The sequence below is a fragment of the Solanum pennellii genome, chromosome 7 (assembly GCF_001406875.1).
Source record: "Solanum pennellii chromosome 7, SPENNV200".
NCBI lineage: Eukaryota > Viridiplantae > Streptophyta > Magnoliopsida > Solanales > Solanaceae > Solanum > Solanum pennellii.
The window spans coordinates 74,563,444-74,586,724 of NC_028643.1; the positions used below are offsets into that span (position 1 = coordinate 74,563,444).

At 31.7% G+C, this 23,281-nt stretch overlaps 3 protein-coding genes and 1 pseudogene across 4 annotated transcripts; all 4 read right to left on the bottom strand.

Moving 5' to 3' along the window:
• LOC107026156 lies at positions 1-3,168 on the bottom strand (annotated as a pseudogene).
• Positions 3,169-5,455: 2,287 nt separating this feature from the next.
• On the bottom strand, positions 5,456-14,362 carry LOC107026285 (cytochrome P450 CYP72A219-like). 2 transcript variants are annotated; one of them, XM_027918411.1, is made up of 5 exons: positions 14,010-14,362; positions 12,135-12,355; positions 7,270-7,514; positions 6,740-7,124; positions 5,456-6,126 (listed from the first exon to the last, which is right to left on the bottom strand). In XM_027918411.1, exons 1-5 carry the CDS (start codon positions 14,311-14,313, stop codon positions 5,701-5,703), a joined length of 1,581 nt encoding a protein of 526 aa, XP_027774212.1. In that variant the 5' UTR covers positions 14,314-14,362; the 3' UTR covers positions 5,456-5,700. The 2 variants fall into 2 exon arrangements, with proteins under 2 accessions (XP_027774212.1, XP_015082679.1); XM_015227193.2 differs by lacking the exons at positions 12,135-12,355; positions 14,010-14,362 and adding exons at positions 8,045-8,265; positions 8,706-9,091.
• On the bottom strand, positions 10,436-14,375 carry LOC107026287 (cytochrome P450 CYP72A219-like). The gene is made up of 5 exons (XM_015227195.2): positions 14,010-14,375; positions 12,135-12,355; positions 11,808-12,052; positions 11,314-11,698; positions 10,436-11,162 (listed from the first exon to the last, which is right to left on the bottom strand). The coding sequence occupies exons 4-5, from the start codon at positions 11,545-11,547 to the stop codon at positions 10,737-10,739; spliced, it is 660 nt and encodes a 219-aa protein (XP_015082681.1). The 5' UTR covers positions 11,548-11,698; positions 11,808-12,052; positions 12,135-12,355; positions 14,010-14,375; the 3' UTR covers positions 10,436-10,736.
• Positions 14,376-15,480: 1,105 nt separating this feature from the next.
• LOC107026286 (cytochrome P450 CYP72A219-like) lies at positions 15,481-17,874 on the bottom strand. The gene is made up of 4 exons (XM_027918412.1): positions 17,654-17,874; positions 17,051-17,295; positions 16,287-16,671; positions 15,481-15,967 (listed from the first exon to the last, which is right to left on the bottom strand). Exons 1-4 carry the CDS (start codon positions 17,837-17,839, stop codon positions 15,542-15,544), a joined length of 1,242 nt encoding a protein of 413 aa, XP_027774213.1. The 5' UTR covers positions 17,840-17,874; the 3' UTR covers positions 15,481-15,541.
• Between the last annotated feature and the right edge of the window lie 5,407 nt (positions 17,875-23,281).

Genomic DNA, 23,281 nt, shown 5'->3' on the forward strand with positions numbered 1-23,281 from the left:
TTAAAGTTTGCGCATAAGCAGAGGAGCGCCATACTGAGGATGAATAGTCACTACTGCAAATGGAGCATGTGTATATGATGGTGAGAGTTCGAAAGAGAACTTCTGTAGTATCATTGCTATCGCCGTCTTTGCTTCCATCATTGCAAAGTTTTGTCCGATGCATATTCGAGGTCCCCAGCCAAATGGAATAAACGAAACTTGTCCTTTTGTTGCCTTTGACACTCCTTCACTGAATCTTTCTGGTTTGAATTCCTTCGCGTCTTCACCCCATAATTCCTTGTTATAATGTACTAGGATTGCGGGTATAATGAGTTGCACTCCGGCTGGTAATTTTAGCTCCCCCAATTTCACTTTCTCTTCAGACCTTCTACCAAATGATGGCAATGGAGGGAACAGCCTTAACGTCTCGTACAAGATCATCATTACCTAAAGAAAACGCTGCAAGTCAATTTCAACACTTAATCTTTATCAACTAATCTCAATTAGCTAAGCCAATCGGACTCCAAGTTCACTTCTTGTCTCGACAGTCCTATCGAATAACTATATATTGAGGATACAAAATGTACTCATTAAAAGATTGGAAGAGAACAACTTGCGAAAAGTTCTTACATATTTTAAGCGATTTAGTCCTTCCAAATCTGGTTTATTGTTTCCAAAGACGTGCAACACCTCCTCTCTGGCACGTACTTGCCACTCTGGATGTAAGCAGAGCAAAATCATTGTCCATACGAGTAACACTGAAGTGGTCTCTTGTCCAGCAAAATAGAATAATTTGCACTCGTCTACCACGTCTGATATAGTCATTCCAAAATCTTTTCAACCATGAAGTTCAATTTCTTTCATATTGGATTCAAGTAATATGCCCAATAAGTCATCTTTACTAGTATCCCCTCCTTCGATTGCTCTCAATCTTTTGTCAATGATACGCCTAATTGTCGTTTGTATTTCCTTTTCGATTTTCAGCATTCTCTTGTTCATTTTTGTAGGCAAGAACCTATATAAACAAACTTACTCAAATTAAAAGAAACATCTATAGTAGAAAAAATGTTTAAGGATCAGATGTTTCATATTGAATTACAGAGAGATTTTGCAAGTAGAAAAGAAAGTATCGAACGTGGAAATGTGATGTACATAAATAGTTGTACCTTGATCCTGGTATATGAATTGAACGCGCTATTCTGATTACATACTCAGCTTGTTCGCTCTGAAGTTCAAAAACTGTTCTTCCTTCTTCGTAGCTACTCCCAAATGATGTACGAGATATGACTTCACTAGTCATTATTTGAAGGTCTGGCCATACATCGAGTTCGAATGATGTTCCCTTTGGAACAATTTCTTCCCATTTGCTTAGCATTTCACTGCAACTCACATAAAATGCTGCAGCATATGCTGTAAACAAAAGAAAAAACGAACAACTATAAATGGATTTCTTAATGTTTAAGGCATCTCAATAAACAATACTAAGTCGCGTGGAATTTTACCATTTTTTCTAAATTCTAAATTCGGTTCTCCCTATTATTCAATTAGTTGTCTTACTTCCGTTCTAAGTCAGTTTAAAAAGAACGCTACTTTCTATATGTAGTAATTCTTCAATTCTGATTTCTCACGTGGCAGGTTTCAGACTACAAGATTTAAAATATATTCCGGTACAATGTACACATATTTAGTTTAAGGCTACAAGAATCAAAAGTCTTCATTTCTTAAATCAAGTCTCTAAACAATCAAACTACAACAACAATAACACACTCACTGTAATCTCACAAGTGAGATCTGGGCAGGATGGTGTATACACAGAAACTTATACCTACCTAGCGAAGGTAGAGAGGTTGTTTTCAAAAGACCCTCAATTCAAGTATAACAATTCAAAACAAGTTCGAAAAGAAAATATAGTAGCGAAGAAAGCACGTTGAAAATAATGGAGAAAAGAACAGCGACAACAAGAGTAATAATAATTAGAACCTTCAACTTCTCTACGTGGAAGGCGGGATTGATGATTTTTCTGTGTTTGGCCCATTTGTCTCCCTCAATATTTGTTAGACCATGAGCCAATAACTTGGTCATTGGATTGGGATGATTTTGCTTTAGATACACATAAATTCTTTGTGAAAATCTCCTTTACATGTTCAGGATCTGTGATCAACACTACTGGATATGGGCCTAGCCACATAAAAGAATTTTTACCTGAGAGTAATTAATTTAATTTTTGGTTAGAAAAATTTTAAAAAAAAAACTTGAGTTTTTGCTACTTCCTCTACCTCAATTAATGTGTCGCACTTTCCATTTAATCAGTTCCAAAAAGAATGATACATTTCATTATTTGAAAAACAGTTAATAACTCTATCAACATTTTATCCACGTTGGATCACACTTATTTGGCCAAAAACCCACAAAAGATGTTCGACATTTCTTAAATTTTATATCCAGTCAAACTACACCACATAAATTAGAACAAAGGAGAGTATGATTTATTGCATTTTCCATAAAGAAATTTCAACAACAAAATCACTAATGAAAGCAAATAAAAAAAAAGGCATAATACATTTCTTCAACTTGACTTCAACTGACATCTATGTCCTTCAACTTTGGGTGTGTACAAGTAAACTTGTATAAAATTAGCAAGACACATTCATCTTACGTGGCATCCTACATGACAATTTTGTGTCATACATGGTGTCCTATGTGTATTATACCACGTAGGACGTGTGCGCTTATTTGTTTAATTTTATACAAGTTTAGGTGTCTCAGTATGCACACCCAAAGTTGAACGACATAGAAACATACCATGCATGTTTAAGTGTCTCGTCCTACATGACAATTTTGTGTCATTCAGCTGAATTCATTCATCCATTTTACCAAACAGTTGATACACATTACTAAACACAGAAACATACCATTTTTGTTGATGGAATCAAGGAAAAAGGGGATGAGCCTTTGAGCTATATCGTCGGAGAAATTGATCGGCTTAGATTTGGCTTCAATGACACTTTCTTTGAATTCCTTCAAATCTCCATAGAGAAATTTGTATGGATTTCCCTTAAGACCACTCTTTCTCAAGTATTTCTCAAGTTTCTTTGGCTTAAACCATGCCCAATTCAACACTTTCCATATGTATACCAACAAAATTGCAACACAAATTGTTGTTATCATGCTTCTCATCATCTCCATTTTAACAAGTAACAACTCTACGAAAAAGACTTTTAAATCTCGTGACCAGCTTCCTCTCAATTAACCTCATATGATTTATATACATAAAATTTCACTAAAATTTCGAATAGTGGTACACACTATACTATATAGTACTATAACTAGTAAGTAAATGAATGAAAGTCAAATGCAAGTAGTTATAGAACTATGTGTGTGACTTTCATTTATTTTCTTACTAATTATAGCACTATGTAGTAGTGAATTAAACATTTCAATTTCTTATTTTTAGACACTTTTGTTGAAAAATACCAATTGAAGTGGTAACATTAGAATAGTCTAACATCACAATACAATACACTAACTCAACAACATCACTAGCTTTAGAATACTATTAGCTAAATAAGATGGAGAATCTCACATTTGTTTCACACAAATTCAAATCTCACACAAATATGAAATTTGAATTCTATCTGGCAAAATGCATGAAATACATCCAGGTCACATGAATCGAGGTACAATTCAAGTGTTTATTTGTATTATTCACTTTGTGTTTGCGCCTCTCTTTTTTACTATGTTTATGTCTGCTCTTTTTTCTATTCACATTATAAGTTTTTGTCCTTAATTTAACATATTCATATCTAACTTGTCTCATTTAGTAAAATTATGACATTTATTCTTGGCATAATACATAAATAATGCCCTTTAACTTGACATCATTTTATATTTATGCCCTCCAACTTTGGGTGTGTACGAGTAGACACTTAAATAGTACCCTACATGGCATCCTACACGGAAATTTGTGTCCTACGTATATTGTGACACATAGAACTCGTGTGTCTATTTGTTCAACTTTATACAAATTTAAGTGCTTATATGTGCATACTCAAAGTTGGAGGACATAAATGTAAATTGACGTTAAGTAAAAGGGTATATTTATGTGTTATACCTTTATTTTTAATTATAGATATCGCCCTTTCACACATTATCTCCATGAATTTTCATATGAATTTACAATACTCAAAATTTCGTTTTATCTTTTCTTTGCATCCATCTATATTACAGATATGAATTAAGGAGTAATGTTGACATTTTGTAACTAATGATGATGCAGTAAGTGAACAGCTCATAATAAACTTCTCTATTCTCTAATTAATATGTAATGAAATATATTTATGTAAGTTAGATATGTTCTGTTGTTTGATTATTACGAAAATCATTTTATAGAAGTTAAGAAGGCTCAATTAATAAAATTTAATAATAAAGAAAAGTGTTCCACAAATGAACACATAAATAATACATCTAGCAGTATCATTCTTTAGCAAAAACACCTAACTTGATTAATTTTAATAAATATTTTTGGGAAAATGCACAAGTACCCTCAAACCTATGCTCGAAATCCAGAGACACACTTATACTATACTAAGGTCCTATTACCCCCTGAACTTATTTTCTAAGTAATTTTCTACTCCTTTTCGGCCTACGTGGCACTAATTTAAAAAAAAAAAGTCAACCAGCGTTGGGTTCACAAGATAGTGCCACGTAGGCCGAAAAGGGTAAAAAATTATTAATAAAATAAGTTCAAGGGGGTAATAAGACCTTAGTATAATATAAGTGTGTCTCTGAGATTTCGGGTATAGATTGAGGGGGTACTTATGCATTATCCCAATATTTTTAAAGCTGAATTCCATTTTTACATAAATCTAATATTCTAAAATTCATATGTATGAGGTTCTCCATATAATTAGCTAATAGTCTCCTAAAGCTAGTAATGTTGATGAGTAAGTGCATTGTGTTGTGATGTTAGACTATTCTTGTGGTACCACTTCAATTAATATTTTTCAACAAAAGCGTCTGAAATAACAAATTTAGTGTTTCACTAAGATTTCGAATAGCGGTCCGTACTACTATATATTACTATAACTAGTTGAATGAAAGTCAAATGCAAGTAGTTAGGTATTCCATCAAAATAGGCATTCCATCAAAATAGGCTTACTAGTTTAGAGCTCTAAATTGAATAAGAACTTAACTTGGCATATCTACAACTATCTTGATCTTAACTAACTATTAAACACTCCAACTTTGAAAATATGCATCTACATTCCTCGAACTCGTTCCCAATGTGTTTCGTGGATACTCGATGCTGATGTGTGACACTTAAATTTGAAGGTGTCTGGATATGCATCCTCAAAGTTGGAAGTGTTTAATTTTCAGTTGCCATCAAGTTACAATGTCTATCTATGTATCTAATAAACTATCCATTATGTTTTGTGGTGTATAGAGGTTTAGGACACGAATGAATGACAGAAGTATATACAGGCCCAAGAAAAAAAGAAAGTACATAACACTTTAGAAACATAGCAGTAATTTTTGTTGATTCCTACATATGGACAAACCAAAATGAATATAGAGGTGCAATATGAAGTTCATCAGAGATGACCTAGGAATAGTTGACCAATAAATTTTGATAATGGTAACCAAGCTGCATTTTAACGTTACTGTTTAAATTCGAAGCATGACTTCAGGCATCATACAACACCAATGACGTAAAATATCATCTTAGAGTTTGTGCATAAGCAGAGGAGCACCATACTGAGGATGAATAGTCACTACTGCAAATGGAGCATGTGTATATGATGGTGAGAGTTCAAAGGAGAACCTTTGTAGTATCATTGCTATCGCCATTTTCGCTTCCATCATTGCAAAGTTTTGTCCGATGCAAACACGCGGTCCCCAGCTAAATGGGATAAATGAGACTTGTCCTTTGGTTGCCTTTGACACTCCTTCGCTGAATCTCTCTGGTTTGAATTCCTTCGCGTCTTCACCCCATATCTCCTTATCATAATGTACTAGGATTGTGGGTATAATAAGTAGCACTCCAGCTGGTAGATTTAGCTCCCTCAATTTCACTTCCTCTTCAGTCCTTCTACCAAATATTGGCAATGGAGGGAATAGCCTTAACGTCTCGTACAAGATCATTGTTACCTAAGGAGAAGAGTATTGCATAAATTGACAGTAGAATGAGAGTGTTTGGGTAAAGCTTTGACCAAATTGCTTTTAACCCAAAGTTAACCGAAAGTAGTTGATTCTCAACTTAAATTTTTAAATTTCTGCTTATAACTTTTAAAGCACTTTTGATCTGACCAAAGTTTCTTAAGTACTACTTTATCGCTACTGTATTTCGAAATCCAGTAAATATCTTCTCAAAACAACACGACTAACTCCCTCTCCATTCCTTTCCGTTGTCCGTCCTTCCCCTTGTAAATATACTTTCCCATTTAGCCTATATCTTTTGTGACTAGCTTTCAGAACATTTAGTCATTTTAATACAAATTCTTATGCACACTTTTTTACCAAACATGTAAGTTGTGTATGCTTCGGTCCCATCACATAAATGTCTATTTGTAAAATCAATTTCAACACATAAAAATGATTTTCAACACTTTATGTTTATCAACTACCCTCAATTAGCTAAGCCAATCGGGGTCTTAGTTCACTTCTTGTCAACTTCGACAGTCCTGTAGAATCATTATATTGAGGACACAAAACGTAATCATTCAAAGATTGGAAGAAAAGAACTTGTGTGAAAAGTACTTACAATTTTCAAGCGATTTAGTCCTTCCAAATCTGGTTTATTATTTCCAAAGATCTGCAACACCTCCTCTCTGGCACGTTCTTGCCACTCTGGATGTAAGCACATCAAAATCATTGTCCATACGAGTAACACTGAAGTTGTCTCTTGTCCAGCAAAATAAAATAGTTTGCACTCGTCTACCACATCTGATATAGTCATTCCAAAATCTTTTTTACCATGAAGTTCGATTTCTTTCAAATTGGATTCGAGTAATATGCCCAATAGGTCATCTTTACTGGTCTCCCCTGCTTCCATTGCCCTCAATCTTTTGTCAATGATACACCTAATTGTGGTTTGAATTTCCTTTTCGATTTCCAGCATTCTTTTGTTCCTTTTAGTAGGCAAGAACCTGTATAAACAAATTTATTCAAACAAGAAAAGTCTATTAGTAGAATAATTGTTAACAAGATTTTTCATATTTAATTACAGAGAGATTTTGCAAGCACAAAAGGAAGTTTTGAACGTGGAAATGTGATGTACATAAATTGTTGTACCTTGATCCTGGTATATAAATTGATTGTCCTTTTTCGATTACATACTCAGCTTGTTCTTTCTGAAGTTCAAATACCGTTCTTCCTTCTTCATAGCTACTCCCAAATGCTGTACGAGATATGACTTCACTAGTCATTATTTGAAGGTCTGGCCATACATCGAGTTCGAATGATGTTCCCGGTGGAACAATTTCCTCCCATTTGCTTAGCATTTCACTACAACTCATATAAAATGCCGGCAGCATATGCTGTATATCAAAAAACCAGCAAGTACTTGTTATCAATGGATAACTTCTTAATGTTAATTAACGCAGCTAAATAAGCAATACTAAGTCAAAGGCATATAAAATTTACTGTTTCATCTAAATTTGGTTCTCTCTTTGATACAATTAGTTGTCTCACTTCCCTTCTAATTCTCTTTAAAAAAGAACGTCACTTTCTATATTTAGTAATTAACTCCAATATCCCACACGGAATATTTAGACCACAAGATTCAAAACATACTTTGCTACATTATACACATCTTTAGTTTAAGACAACAAGATTCTAAGGACTCCCTTATTTTCTTAAACATCGCTCGTGCCTGATCAAACTACAATAACAATAACATATCCAGTGTAATTCCACAAGTGAGATATGAAAAGGGTGGTGTGTGCATAGACGTTACCCCTACCTAGTAAAGGTAGAAAGGTCAAGTATAACAATTCAAAACTGGTTTGAAAAAGCAATACAGTAATGATGAAACCACGTTGAAAATAATGGAGTAATAAAGTAGAACCTTTAACTTCTCGACGTGGAAGACGGGATTGATGATTTTTCTATGTTTGGCCCATTTGTCTCCCTCAATGTTTGCTAGACCTTGAGCCAATAATTTGGTCATTGGATTGGGATGAGTTTGCTTTAGATACACATAATTCTTAGTGAAAATCTCCTTTAAATGTTCAGGATCTGTGATCAATATAACTGGATATGGGCCTAGCCACATAAAAGAACTTTTACCTGCAAGTATCTCTTAGTTATCGCTATGATTTATTATTTTTTCCACAAAAACAACAAAATCACTGATGAAATTCACAAAGAAGGAAAAGGCATTTCGCGCACCCAATGTTTTAGCCTAGTGATTGATTGTTAAAGCGTGTGATCATCTCATCTAAAAACATAATTATTCGATTATATTCTCAACATTAATGAAGTAAATAATTGAAATTCATGAGATCTCAGGTTCAATCCTAACAGAGACAACAACACTAGTGATTCTTCTTAGCTGACCTAACTTCAGTGGACAAACTAGTGGAGGTGTACGAAAGCTGATCTGAATACGACAATCATAAAAAAAATATAAGGAATAAAATTTCACAACTTCATCAAAAATTCATTCAGACATTTTACCAAACAGTTGGTACACATTACACAAAATCTTTGTAACTAAGAAAACATACCATTTTTGTTGATGGAGTCAAGGAAAAAAGGGATGAGTCTTTGAGCTATATCATCAGAGAAATTGATAGGCTTAGATTTGGCTTGTATTATACTTTTTCTGAGTTCATTCAAATCTCCATAGAGTAATTTGTATGGATTTCCTTTTAGACCATTTTGTATAAAGTATTTCTCCAATTTCTTTGGTCTAAACCATGCCCAATTCAACACTTTCCATGTATAAATTAATAAAATTGCAACACATATTGTTGCTATTATGTTGCTCAACATCTCCATTTTCACAAAGTCACAAAGCTTCTCTCAGCTCTGCATCTTACTTACTATATACAAAAATTATCACAAGTCAAATGAATCTTTCTTGATAATTTTAAATAGGTTGGGATATTTCAATTTACTTAAAATGTAAATATTTGATTAAAATCTCAACACAGATTAATTAATTAATGTCTTTTATCTCTAAATTCATTACACACTCTGTGATTTCATGCAGCACGTGGGAGATAATTGAATGTTACGTAAGCAAAAAAAATATATAAAATTACAAAAAGAAAATTGAAATAGTAAGACCTTAGTTTAGTTAATACGTGTCTTTGAAATTTCGATTATAATTTAGCATATTTATGTCTTATCACTAATTTTTATTTATTTTACATTTTGCAAAAAAAGATAAAAGATCATGTTCAAAGTTAAAGGATTGTTTGTACTCTGAAAAAAATGTTGCTATTGTTGATAAGTGGATCTTGATAAAGATATGTGAATTTAAAAATATGTAATTGCAGATATATTTAGTTATAAAAGAAATATAGTTATATGTGATTTATCAATATGGTGCATTAGTATATTTCAATATCTTGTTTAGGAATCACAATTTTCTCATTAGTAAGATTGCATAACAATTGATTTGTTTTTTCTTTATATATATTATAATTTGTGAGATTTTCAATTAATAAAAACATACAACTAATGAAATCAATTCTATCTGATTTCAAATCATGTCCAAATAAAACCTTAATTTAATCCATTCATTACCAAGAATTTAGTGGATGAATAAGAATTTTATGTCCTTAATTTGAGCTCTCAAAGTTACATAAATTCTTTTTCTAGAGGACATTTCCCCTTGAATGAATCATAGAAGATCCAATATAAATATTAAATATTGATAAAAAATTAATTAAAAAAATTACACATCCTGCTATGCCTGTTTAGTAAGTATTTCTTTTTTCGTAATTTTGTCCTTGTCTCTGGTCCTGTCCAACCAACAGGACAAACCCTACCTTACATCATCCCATTTATGTCTTTATTTTATTTTATTTAATTTTTTTGTCCTAGTTTCCATCCTATCTTTGTTATTATACCTTTTTCAATATAAAAACAAAATAAAACAAAAGTAGTTGTGTGATTGTGATTTGTGACCTCTCTTGATTCCATGAAAATATGTTAATAATAGTTTAGAGATCCAAATTGAATAATAAGGTTATAGCCCCAAGAAAATAAAAAGAACTTATACATACAACTATCTTAATCTTAACTGATAACTAAATATTTTAATTTTAAAAGTACACAGCTAGACACCACAACTCATTTAACGTGACACATAAATTATCATGGTATATAGATATGCATCCTCAAAATTGGGAGTGTCAAATTTTGATGCCAAGTTAAATATAAAGTATGTTTCATGGTATATAGAGGTTAAGACACAAATGAAGAGTAAGTATATACAGGCAAAACAAAACAATAAAGTACAGAACACTTTAGAAACTTAGCAGTAGTTGTTTTGGTTGATTCCTACATATGGACAAACCAAAATGAACATAGAGGTGCAATAGAAAAAGTATATGCTACACAACTTTAAGAAGAAACTTTTGCTCCACCAAGAGGCAATATGAAGTTCATCAGAGATGACCAATAAATTTTGATAATGATAACCAAGCTGCAATTTAACGTTTAACGTTTAAATTCAAAGCATGACTTCAGTCATCATGTAACAAATTAGTATCGACCATACAACACGAATGGTGTAAAATATCATCTTAGAGTTTGCGCATAAGCAGAGGAGCACCATACTGAGGATGAATAGTCACTACTGCAAATGGAGCATGTGTATATGATGGAGAGAGTTCGAAGGAGAACCTTTGTAGTATCATTGCTAATGCCATTTTTGCTTCCATCATCGCAAAGTTTTGTCCAATGCAAATTCGAGGCCCTCCTCCAAATGGGATAAACGAGAATTGTCCTTTGGTTGCCTTTGACACTCCTTCATTAAATCTTTCTGGTTTGAATTCCTTTGCGTCTTCACCCCATATTTCCTTATCATAATGTACTAAGATTGCGGGTACTATGAGTATCACTCCAGCTGGTAGATTTAGTTCCCCCAATTGCACTTCTTCTTTATTCGTTCTACCAAATGTTGGTAACGGGGGGAATAGCCTTAGCGTCTCATACAAGATCATGGTCACCTGTGAAGAAAGGATCGTGTAAGTTGGCAGAAGAATTAGGGGTGCTTTGCTAAAAGATTTAACAAACTTATAAGTATTTCTTGGCTAATAAGTACCATTATATTGAGGACACAAAACATACTATCGAAAAGAACTTGTGGACAGTACTTACTATTTTCAAGCGACCTAGTCCTTCCAAATCTGGTTTATCATTTCCAAATACCTGCAACACCTCCTCTCTGGCACGTACTTGCCACTCGGGATGTAGGCACAACAAAATCATTGTCCACACGAGCAACACTGAAGTGGTCTCTTGTCCAGCAAAATAGAATAACTTGCACTCTTCAATCACTTCAACTGTTGTCATTCCGAAATCTTTGCTTCCGTGTTGTTCAATTTCTTTCATATTGGATTCAAGTAATATGCCTAATAAGTCATCTTTACTAGTCTCCCCTCCTTACATTGCCCTCAATCTTTTGTCAATGATACGCCTAATTGTTGTTTGAATTTCCTTTTCAATTTCCAGCATTCTTTTGTTTCTTTTTGTAGGTAAGAACCTATATAACAGTCATTTAGCAGAAAGGCAGAGTACAACTTCTGTTGTATTGTACTTATGTAACGACAAAGAAAGGTAATTGTCGATATATGATAAATAAATTATCGTACCTAGATCCAGGTATGTAAATTGAACGTGCTACTTCCATTACATGCTCAGCTTGTTCCTTCTGAAGTTCAAATACTATTCTTCCTTCTTCATAGCTACTCCCAAATGCTGTGCGAGAAATGACTTCACTGGTCATCATTTCAAGGTCTGGCCATACATCGATCTCGGTTGATGTTCACTTTGGAACAATCTCCTCCCATTTGCTTATCATTTCACTACAACACACGTAAAATGCTGGCAGCATATGCTGTACAAAACAAATGAGAAAACCAGCAGTGTTTGTTATTAACGGATAACTTCAACAAAAACAAAAAAAAAGAAGTATTAACCTTTAACTTCTCGACATGGAAGGTAGGATTGATGATTTTCCTGTGTTTGGCCCATTTGTCCTCCTCAAGGCTTACAAGACCTTTAGCCAATAACTTGGTGAATGGATTGGGATGAGTTTGCTTTAGATACACATAATTCTTTGTGAAAATCTCCTTTACATGTTCAGGTTTCGTGATCAACACGATTGGATAGGGGCCTAGCCAGATGAAAGAACTTTTACCTGCGAGTAATGCTAGCTTAATAGAGGATGAAACAAATGAAAGAAACAGAGAAGAACATTTTAACTAGACTATCTTCTTATATGACAAAGAATAATAGGGAAAAGGGACAAATATACCCCCAAATTCGCGTATTTGGTATATACCCACATATCCTCCGTCATATGTTTGGGACATTGGTGCTCATGTCGTCAAAAAATTAGAGCATACATACGTTTTATACTAACGGACATTCACGCGTCATAATCTTATTCACCGACCCAACATTTATTAAATATCGAATCGACGGATAAGATTGCATCATGTGTCCCTATTTAGTCTTTCGTCAGAGTAAAAGGCATATATACTCTAGTTTTTGGATGGCGGGGCACCAATGTCTCCAACATATGACAGAGAATATCTGCATAACATTTACAATAATTCGAGAATATATTTGTCTTTTTCCCCAATGATAAAATCATGAGGAAGTAAGTTTAAAACAAAGCAATAAACTCGATTAGGCATATTTTCGACAACAAAATCACTAATGAAAGTAAACAGGAAATAAGCATTTCAACACTTGATCACACAGTTCGTTCAGACATTTTAACAAACAGGTAATAGGAACTAAATCAAACAGTTCATTCAGGCATTTTAACAAACAGGTAATAGGCATTTCACAAATTAAATCAAAATAATTTTTCTAATAATTTATTTTCCTGACAAAATTTTTGACTAAAATGTCATGTGCCATCGTTTTTAATTTGTCGCTTTGTCATGTCACTACGAGTGTATTACATATATCATATATTTTTAGTCGATTCTCAAAAAAATATCAAACAAGTCTCAATTTTAAGCCGTAGAAATGTTCAATAGATATAAAATTGTTGGGTTGAAATGTGCAAGTGATTTACGTGGACAACTTTAAGAGTCCTGATAAATTGAACTAAAGTTAAATTAAACTAAAGTTAAAATTCTAACTAACACATGGATAATGACACCTCATTGATAACTACAATATATGGTTACAGCTGTGTGTGACACAATCTCATCTCAGTATACCATATCTACACAAAGTCTTAATTAATATCAATCTGATATATATTTTTACATAATTGTGAAGATAGATTTTTTGTCACTATACTTGAAAAAAAGAGAAAAATAATTGACCTAAAATCAGGACCACATAAAAGAACAAAAGTAAACTAGAAAAAAAAAAGGCATAACTATCTTCTACGGTCAGATCGAAATTTATTGATACACATTAATTAAACTAATGTCCTATTACTCTCTTGAATTCATTTATTTGTTAGTCTACACACCTTTTTCCTTATGTGTTATACTTTGTAATTCAACGCAATTATGACGCGTTAGAGATGTTTAAATGTCAGATAATTTGAAAGGTGTATAAAATTACAAAATACATATATATATATATATATATAGGATAGCTAAGAAAATCTTAATTTAATAAAGTGTCTCCAAAATTTCGATTATAGTCTAGAAAGAAAAACACTACCCCCTAATCAATATAGCTCACTTTTTTTAGTGAGTTCCAAAAAAAAATTATATTTATAGTTACATATACATACAAATTTCAAAAGCTCCTTCTAAAACTCAGTGTTAATTCAAATAACATCACATAAATTGAAACAGAGCAGACGAAGAGAGACATACCATTTTTGTTGATGGAGTTGAGGAAAAAAGGGATGAGTCTTTGAGCTATATCATCAGAGAAATTGATTGGCTTAGATTTAGCTTCAACTATACTTTTTGTGAGTTCATTCAAATCTCCATAGAGTAACTTATATGGATTTCCTTTTAGACCTCTTTGCCTTAAGCAATTTTCCAATTTTTTTGGTCCAAACCATGCCCAATTCAACACTTTCCATGTATAGAACAACAAAATTACAACACAAATTGTTGTTATAATTATGTTGTAAGAAATCTCCATTGATCTCATAAATGATAAAAACTCCATTGAAAGGGGTTCTCTCACTTGCTTTCTCTTTATTAACTACACTATATAATATAAAAATGATTAGAGTCAAAGGAGTAGTTCTTTGCTATTATAAATTTATAATAAATTGGGTGGGGCCCCGCGAAGCAAACCAAAGTCTTTAGTCGGCTGACGTGTATCGATCGATTCAATTTGATTTTAAGTATTATTAGTTTAATTTATTAATATATTAAATTAATAAGATATTTATCATTAGTTTTATTGAATTTTGGTTTTTACGATTCGATTTTTCGTTTAACCACTAAGAAAATACTTTCGCAACAAATATATGACTTGTCCAATAATTTGACACAACACAAGCAAATCAGACTAATTACAACAATAAAAAGACTAAAGTGATACTAAAACCTAAAAGGTAAATGCAGAGGCGAGATAGGATCTTTTTAGAATTATAGTGTAATATAGTGATTATATTAATATTTTTCGTTTGATAATCATGCATGACTAAAATTTAAAATAGTAAATTATTATATTTTTAATGTGTTATCGGTTAATTCAATAACAATAACGAACGAATAATTCAATAATTTTTTTTATAAAACTATTAAATAACCATTAACCTAGTGACAATTAACTAATTACAATAAATGAATAACACTTTTTTCAATCTAATTTATTGATCAATTCGATCTTTCACACCCTTAGTTATATCGTTGATAAAAGTGTTTTTGTATAAAATTTTAATGAGAAAATTTGTTTTTTCTTAAAAATTATATTTTTACACGAGGTAAATTGAGATTAATCACCGCATCAATATGAATATTAAATATTAGACCGGGAAAAGGAAGAAATTTTAGGAGCAATTGACTAGTTATTTAAACTTTGATTTTGTTGCTGGATTTTTTCCCCATCTCCTCTGCCATATATAATATAAAAGAACATTAAACTTTTACTAAAAATGATGCATGTTTATTTAGTCATAACAAAATTATAATTTTATCCTACCAGCTTGCCCCATGCCCCCATCCACACTCAAATTATCTTTGTAATTTATAATTTATAATTTTATATTTTTTTATAAGAGATTTTCATAATACTAATCCATCTGAGTATATCTCATGTGATCAATTGTCATGTAAGACATGTATGTCTATTTGTTCAGCTATATACAAGTAGTAAAACGTTCAATTAAACCTATAAAATTCGTCTTCTTATAAAACAACGGTCCGAGTTCATTTGTCACCAAAAACTAGAGCTTCTGCAGAAGTAAAGGAGCACCAAACTTAGGCTGCAAAGCTACAATACAATGTGGAACATGAATATAAGATGGAGAGAGCTCAAACTCGAACTGTTGTAAAATCAAAGCTATAGCCGTTTTTGCTTCTAACATCGCGAAGTTTTGTCCAATGCATATTCTTGGTCCTGCTCCAAATGGAAAAAACGTCATTTGGCCCTTTGTCGCGTTTAAAACACCTTCCTTGAATCTCTCTGGCTTGAACTCCTCTGCATCTTCGCCCCATATTTCCTTGTCGTGATGCAATAAGATCGTTGGTATGAATAGCAACGATCCATTTGGTAGATACAAATTTCCTAATTTAGTTTCTTCATTAGTCCTCCTGGTACGAGTTGCTAGTGGTGGATATAGTCTTAAGGACTCGTACAAAATCATCGTTACCTGAAAAATATATGTGAATTACTTATATCTGGCTTCACCATTGTCAATTTAGTTTCTAAGATATTATCCTCTACGACTAAATCCAGGATCTAGAGTCAGTTAGTCCGAGCTCAGAGTGATCACACATAATATGTATGCATATCAATTTTTATTATGTGATCACACTCAGTTCGGAAATTGAGAGTGATCACATAATACGTATACATATCAAATTTTCTTCATATATGTAAAAGAGATGAGTTAGTTCATCAATTGAACTTACAGAACCCGTCCTAAGTATGTCATGCGCCAATGTATGAGTTGTGTTGAAAGAACTTACGATTTTCAACCGACTTAATTCATCAAAAGCTGGTTGATCACTTCCAAAGGCTTGCAAAACTTCCTCTCTAGCTTTTGCCTGCCAATTTTGATGTCTAGATAACAAAATCATAGTCCAAACAAGCCACACTGAAGTGGTTTCTTGTCCAGCAAAATAAAATAATTTGCATTCTCGAATTACTTCATCGATAGTCAATCCAAATTCTTTGCTTCCTTGTTCTTCGATTTCGTTGGAATTTGATTCTAGTAATGTACCTAATAAGTCATCACCAAATTCCTGCCCTGCTTCTTTTGCCTTCAATCTGTTGTCAATTAGACGCCTTATCGATTCTTGAACTTCTTTTTCAGTTTCTTTCATTTTCTTGTTGCTTTTGGTGGGCAAAAATCTACATGTTAAAGGATTTAGTAAGTTAAGAAAATGAAAAATAAAACATATATTGCAAGTCTAGAGGTGCAAAATTAAGCAGCAGAGGTCGATTCAGAATTTAAACTTTATGTTCAACCTCACAACTTACATCCACCACAAAGAACAATCTATCATTTAGCAACTCGTCCAAGTGTAAACAAGTTGGACCATACAACAACAACAACATACCGATTGACACCCCACAAAGTGATACTCAGGAGGGTAGAGCGCACGCAGACCTTACCTCAATCCGCTCATTTTGTCACCTCTATTAACAATAGTTGGATTGGTGCTCGATGTAGATAACTCTAAACGAGTATGAATAATGCAGAACCATAACTTTAGTCGTAATTACATACCTTGATCCTGGGATATAAATGGAATTGAACTGTTTCATAATAATCTCAGCTTGTTCTTTTTGAAGTTCAAATATTCTTCTTCCTTCTTCATAGCTACTACCAAATGCCGTACGCGAAATCATATCACTTGTTAATTTTTGAAATTGAGGCCAAATATCCAACTCTTTTGATCCTTCATATGGGATAATTTGTTCCCATTCTTTTAGCATCTCAATACAGCTTAAGTAAAAAGCAGGCAACATAAGCTACTTGCAAAACAAAAGAAAAAATGCATCTCATTAGTTATATATATAAACGGATACAAGATTTTAATTCTATCGATTCATTACAAGTTTAGATATAATATTTGTTGAAATTTTACTATTCTTTTTACCTAGATATCTATGCTCTAAATGAAAATATTGAATTCAGATGAATCTTTTGTCCAAGTGTTCTTAGGATGAAGTGGTTTTAGACCATTTAGGAGAGTTCTAAACAAGGATTTCATATCATGAAGGTACAAAAGACACGTGTCTGACATTCGTTGATTTGATGTAAATACTCAGTCAGGTCAGTTATTACCAAAAAACAAATGTGTGTAGACAAAATAAGGTAGAGTAGAACCTTCAACTTCTCCATGTGGAAAGCTGGCTTTAAGATCTTTCTATGTTTTGCCCATTTATCTTCTTCATAGTTTGCTATGCCTCTAGCCAACAAATTGGCAACTGGATTACTGTGGTGAGGCTTTTGATAAACATAATTCTTAGCAAATATCTCTCTAATTTGTTCACTTTCCATTATTAGTATCATTGGTTTTGGCCCAAACCATACAAAACAATTTTTCCCTGCATATAAACACAATATTATTGAGTCTATAAAAGCTTCTATTGACAACTTAAAACCAGGATTTTCATTAAAAAGTTCAAAATATAAAGAAGTAGAAGGGTCAAGGGAGTTCAACATTTACTATGTATACATAAAAATAACGGAAAATGCATAAGTACCCCCAACATATGCCCGAAATTTCAGAGATACACTAATACTATAATAAGATCCTATTGCCCCCTGACCTTATTTTATAAATAATTTCGACCCCTTTTCGGCCTACGTGTCACTAGCTTGAAAAAATGTGAACACGCGTTGGGCATAGGTTAGGGGGGTAATAGGACCTTAGTATAGTATATGTGTATCTCTGAGATTTCGGGCATAGGTTGGGGGTACTTGTGCATTTTCCCTAAAAATAATTTTAACCATATATAAATAGTGTAATTTTTCAAACCCTTACTAGCTCCGTCCCTAATTGATTGGACACTGAGTTTGAGAAAGAAAAAAAGAAAGAATTTTGAAACTTGTGCTCTAAAATAAGTCATAGTACAGGTTTGTGTGGCTACAAATCAATCTCATTAAGAATAAGGCAGAAAACTTGAAGTTAAAATTATCTCTAAATAAAGCAGTATGACATTCTTTTTCACGCAGATTAAAAGGAAAAGTATATATGACACATAAATTGGGAGAGTGTGCATGGGTTCATCCTAACACTATAATTTTGACTCAAACCCTATATACGTGTAAAGAAATCAACTAAATACATACACATTAAATCTTGAACAAAAAAAAAAAAACAAAATAGGCAAATAGATTCGGTATCATCTGAACTCATAAAGTTTAAATTCTGAACGCGCTTCTAATTTTAGAAGACTTACCATATGTACTAATAGTTTGAATAAAATAAGGAATGATTCTTGGTGCTATGTCATTTGAAAGATTATTAATAGGCTTTGATTGTGCTTCCTTGATGCTCTTAGAGAACTCTTTCAAATCTCCATGGAGTAGCCTACAAGAATTTCCACATAAGCCTTGTTGTCTATGGAACTTCTCCAATTTCTTTGGCCTAAACCATGCCCAATTCAATACTTTCCATGTATGTACCAACAAAATTGTAACAAAAATTGTTGCTATAATTATGTTGTTGAGGGTCTCCATTTTTCTTTTTTTAATTTTTTGGTATCAGAAATGTTTATGACCTTATTAAACATATATATACTTATAACTGATAAGACAACAAGGGAATCTATATATTTGCTGAAATCTAGATACCTTGTATTTTAGCTAAAGTAGAGTCAGAATTTTAAGTTTATAGGTTCTGAATTCTGGTCATTTTAAGTTATTGACGTCTAAATTAATAATTTGTATATATTAAGATAAATTTGAAGGATGATATATTATTTGAACTAAAGCTAGTGAATTCAGTGGAACTCGTAATATGCCCTGCCGTTCCAAATACGAAGAGACAAAGCTAGAGGATATTTTATGGAGAGAATTGTGAATATTAGAGATAAAAATGGAGACGAGAAGGATAAGACAACCTCAAATATTGTTGTTTCCCACTGAAATTGAAATTGTCTTAGCTTATGGCCGTTTGAATATGCTAACATTATTTGCAAATATATAACATCGAAATATATTATTTACAAATCAATATTTTTTTTCCCCATTATTTAATCTATTTCCATTTCCCGGCCAACTCATTATAGAAAATAAGTAATAATAATATTCCGCCTGTTTATTTTTATTTGTGATATAGTAATATTGCATTTCATTTAGTGCTTGTTAAGGAGTGTGTTCAGTCAATACTAAACATGTAAAGATGGATTTCTGCACTAACAATACTTTTTCGTCACAACTCTCAATTTATGCAAAGCAGTTTGACTAGATACTTTAAAAAAATATGAAAAGAATTTGCAAGATTTCAAAAACTGTCATTAAAATAAAATAAACTTTTAAAATAGAATAGTATATCTTTTTAAGTGAGACCAACATAAGTAAAATATTGATAGTATAATTAAACATTCATCAAATAAGAAAATATGTTATTCACTTTAAAAGTGAGACAACCACAAGTTCATTTGTCTTTTATTTTTTGTTATTTAGTTTATTTTGCCTTATAATATGGGTACGTTTGCGTAAGTTAAAAGAAATAAACGATTGTGATATATATTTTAAAAGGGAAAATGCTTGATATAGTACCCCTTAACTGTTAGATAAATGACTGATATATACTCCTATCGTTATAAAAAGAAGCTCATATATATCTAACGGAAGTAAAACCAAGTTTTAAATTTATATTTTTGACTCTTGATTTCAAAATAAAAAATAAAATGACGTAGGGGTGTTCAAGGTATATATATTTTTTTCTTACATAAAATATTTTTTGACTTCTTTGATTATCATTATTTGTGTTTCTTATTCTTATTTTATTTTATTTTTTCATTCTTTAGTGTAAATCAAAAATTTAAATTGATTTTTTTGTGGCTATATTATGATAAAAAATTGGCTATTTTGTAATTTAGTTTTTGCATTCGTAAAAAAGAAATTGAGACATCTATAATAATTTTACAAGAAAATAATGAAACATAAATAAATTTGACCACAAAAATAATAAGTTGGTCGTTAAAACAATTGAGGAGGATCAAATACACCCTATATGGATTATACATATGATTAAAAAATTAAATTTAAATTGAATTTTTCACTTTCATTAGAGGAAAAGGGTATATGTAGGTCATTATATAATACTAAGGTATACATGAGTCACTTACATAACGAGCGACATATAAATTTCAAATGAAAAAATTAAGGGAAATATCATACACTTTGCCCTTTTTAAATACCTAGTAAAAAATAAAAAGAACTATATTTCTTACATACACATATATTTAATTTGTAAGATATAAAGTTTATCCACGTGTCCATCTAAAAAAGTTTTTTTTTTTAAGTTTTATTGTTAACTAAGGTTTGATTAATTAAACATAACACATGAAATTGTATTATAATTATGTTATAATAAACAAATGCATTTATGCAATTAGTTTTATTTTTCTGGTAATAATTAGGTTGTGCTATTGGTTACTTGCATCACTTGACTTCTTGTGTGGGTATTTGTCAATAAATTGATCAATGGTTGGGTATTTGCTAAGTCATTTTAGTCCATAAAAAAATTGAGCTACTATGTTACTCTAATTGGTTAATGAAAATTTTTGTCCATATTTTTTATTTGATATGTTATAAATTGTTATAATAAAGAAAAATAACAATTTATTAGATACTAAAAAAATTCTAAAAAAGAAATATTGCCTATATAGATATTAGAAAAAATACAAGCAATTTCCTTCCGGATACAATAAAATCCTTGTATATACCTACAAATTTTTCTCAGTCTACTTCGAGAGGGATTAATTAAATTTATATAACTGGAGATATGACTTTTTATAATAGTCATATTCTTTAATGTATCTGTTCAATTTAAAACCTCTATATATTACAACATAACTTTAATCCGTAAAATTTAATTAAAACCATCCGATTGACACCTCTAATAGCGAGACATATTCATCATCTTTACAAAAATCCAATACTAAACTTTTGTTCAAATATTTATAAATATTTAACCGTGAACCGAATTATTATCATATCATTNTAACGAACGACTGCGAACCCGCATAATCGTCCTTTAGTGAAAATGTAATAAGTGTCGTTTGACAGAAGTATGTATGTTATGCATGCAACAGTTAAAATCTGCATAATTTAAACACTTAAACAATGATTCACAAATAATCAAACACGTTAATCCTAAGGTTAGAATCCTCCAAACTCCCCAGCGGAGTCGCCATTTCTGTTTTATCGAAATAATTGATTTCGAAAAAGAGTTTATTTTATTTTAAGGGTATTTTCGACTTTTAGGAGTCGCCACTTGATTTTTAAGAAAAATCAAGAAAACTTTGTTCCTAAACAACTTAAACAGAAAAAATTGTTTTGAAACTATTTTTCTGTTTAAGTTGTTTTGGAAATGAGTTTTCTTAATTTTCCTTAAAAAATTAAGTGGCGACTCCTAAAAGTCAAAAATACCCTTAAAAACAAAACGAACTCTTTTCGAAATCAATTTTTTTGATAAAACAGAAATGGCGACTCTGCTGGGGAAATCGCGTGAGGGAGAGTGTGGGGAGAGACGAGAACGCGCGAGGGAGGGAGAGAGTGAGAGAGCGTGGGGGAGAGACGAGATTTCTGGGGATTTTGGCGTCTTTTGCTGGGAATTATCGCGTCTGGGGGGGTTTTTGCTGGGTTCTGTTTTCTGTCCTTTCTGCGTTCACGCAGGTGTTGTGGGAGGAAGAAAGGGGGGAGTTTGGGTCGGGTCAGGAGATTGGGGCTGGGTCGGGTAGATTCCTTAAGGGGTTTGGGTTGGGTTAAAGATGGGCTGCTTGAATATTGGGTTTTGGGTAAAGTGGGCCTACGAATTGGGCTTAGGGAATTGAGAATAAAAGGGAATTTGTGTAAATGTCCCAAATGGGTTTAAGGATTTCACTAATAACTAAGTAGTCGGAATCAAGATAAATTAATTAATGAGCTTCTTAATCTTAACAAAATAAAATAATTATTTTAATTGTAAAATTAGTTTAATAGAATACTTACTAAAATTAAATTATTTTTGAGATGGTTTTTGAATAATCATAAAATATACTAATTATATACGTAATTATGTAAAATATATATATTATCTAAAAGTTATAAGAAATGACAAAACTATTCAAAATAACGCAAACCTTTTTTTTCTTTTTCTTTTTTTTTTCTTTTCTTTTTTTTTATATAAAACTAATTATTTTAAGTTGCTTGGAAAATTTAAGAAGCTCATGAATCAATTCCTATCGGAGAGGGTCAAAATTGGGTGTCAACAATCATTTTATCTAAGTTAATCAAGGATTTTGAAACCAACACGGAACAAAACTATATCATGTAAGAGTGGTCCATCCAAATCTTTTATATACACCACTCTATGTGAAAATTTGTTTGAATGTGAATTATGAGGTAGTGAATCTTCTAAACCTATAATTCTTATCCAAATTGATATTTACATTTATTGTAACAAAAAGAGCACAACACATATTTGTATAAATGTATATTTATTTCACTTATTATAGTAAGTTATATATATTATACGCTGCAATAAATTCTCAGCTCAAGTAAATTGTATCAAATATCAATGTATGTAAAGTAAATATAATACTCTCTTTGTCAATAATGATTGTCTGCTATCGACTTTACACACTTCTTAAGAAACTATAAATATATAGAAGAATAATTTTACTTTATTATATTACCCTTTGAATATAATCAATACAATGTCTAATAAAATGTAACAGACAAGATAATTATAATTAATGATAAGGTTAAATTATTCATTGATTTCATAAAGTGGAT

Excerpts from the sequence above, each read along its gene's own strand:
- LOC107026287 (XM_015227195.2), bottom strand. The coding sequence starts at position 11,547 with ATGAAAGAAATTGAACAACACGGAAGCAAAGATTTCGGAATGACAACA. Across the intron at positions 11,163-11,313 it reads GACTAGGTCGCTTGAAAATA|GTGACCATGATCTTGTATGA; the intron begins GTAAGTACTGTC and ends CTTTCTTCACAG.
- LOC107026286 (XM_027918412.1), bottom strand. The coding sequence starts at position 17,839 with ATGATACTAATAATGGAAAGTGAACAAATTAGAGAGATATTTGCTAAG. Across the intron at positions 17,296-17,653 it reads TCCACATGGAGAAGTTGAAG|CTTATGTTGCCTGCTTTTTA; the intron begins GTTCTACTCTAC and ends TTTTGCAAGTAG. Across the intron at positions 16,672-17,050 it reads ATTTATATCCCAGGATCAAG|ATTTTTGCCCACCAAAAGCA; the intron begins GTATGTAATTAC and ends TTTAACATGTAG.
- LOC107026285 (XM_027918411.1), bottom strand. The coding sequence starts at position 14,313 with ATGGAGTTTTTATCATTTATGAGATCAATGGAGATTTCTTACAACATA. Across the intron at positions 12,356-14,009 it reads CAACTCCATCAACAAAAATG|GTAAAAGTTCTTTCATCTGG; the intron begins GTATGTCTCTCT and ends CATTACTCGCAG. Across the intron at positions 7,125-7,269 it reads ATTTATATACCAGGATCAAG|GTTCTTGCCTACTAAAAGGA; the intron begins GTACAACAATTT and ends TTGTTTATACAG.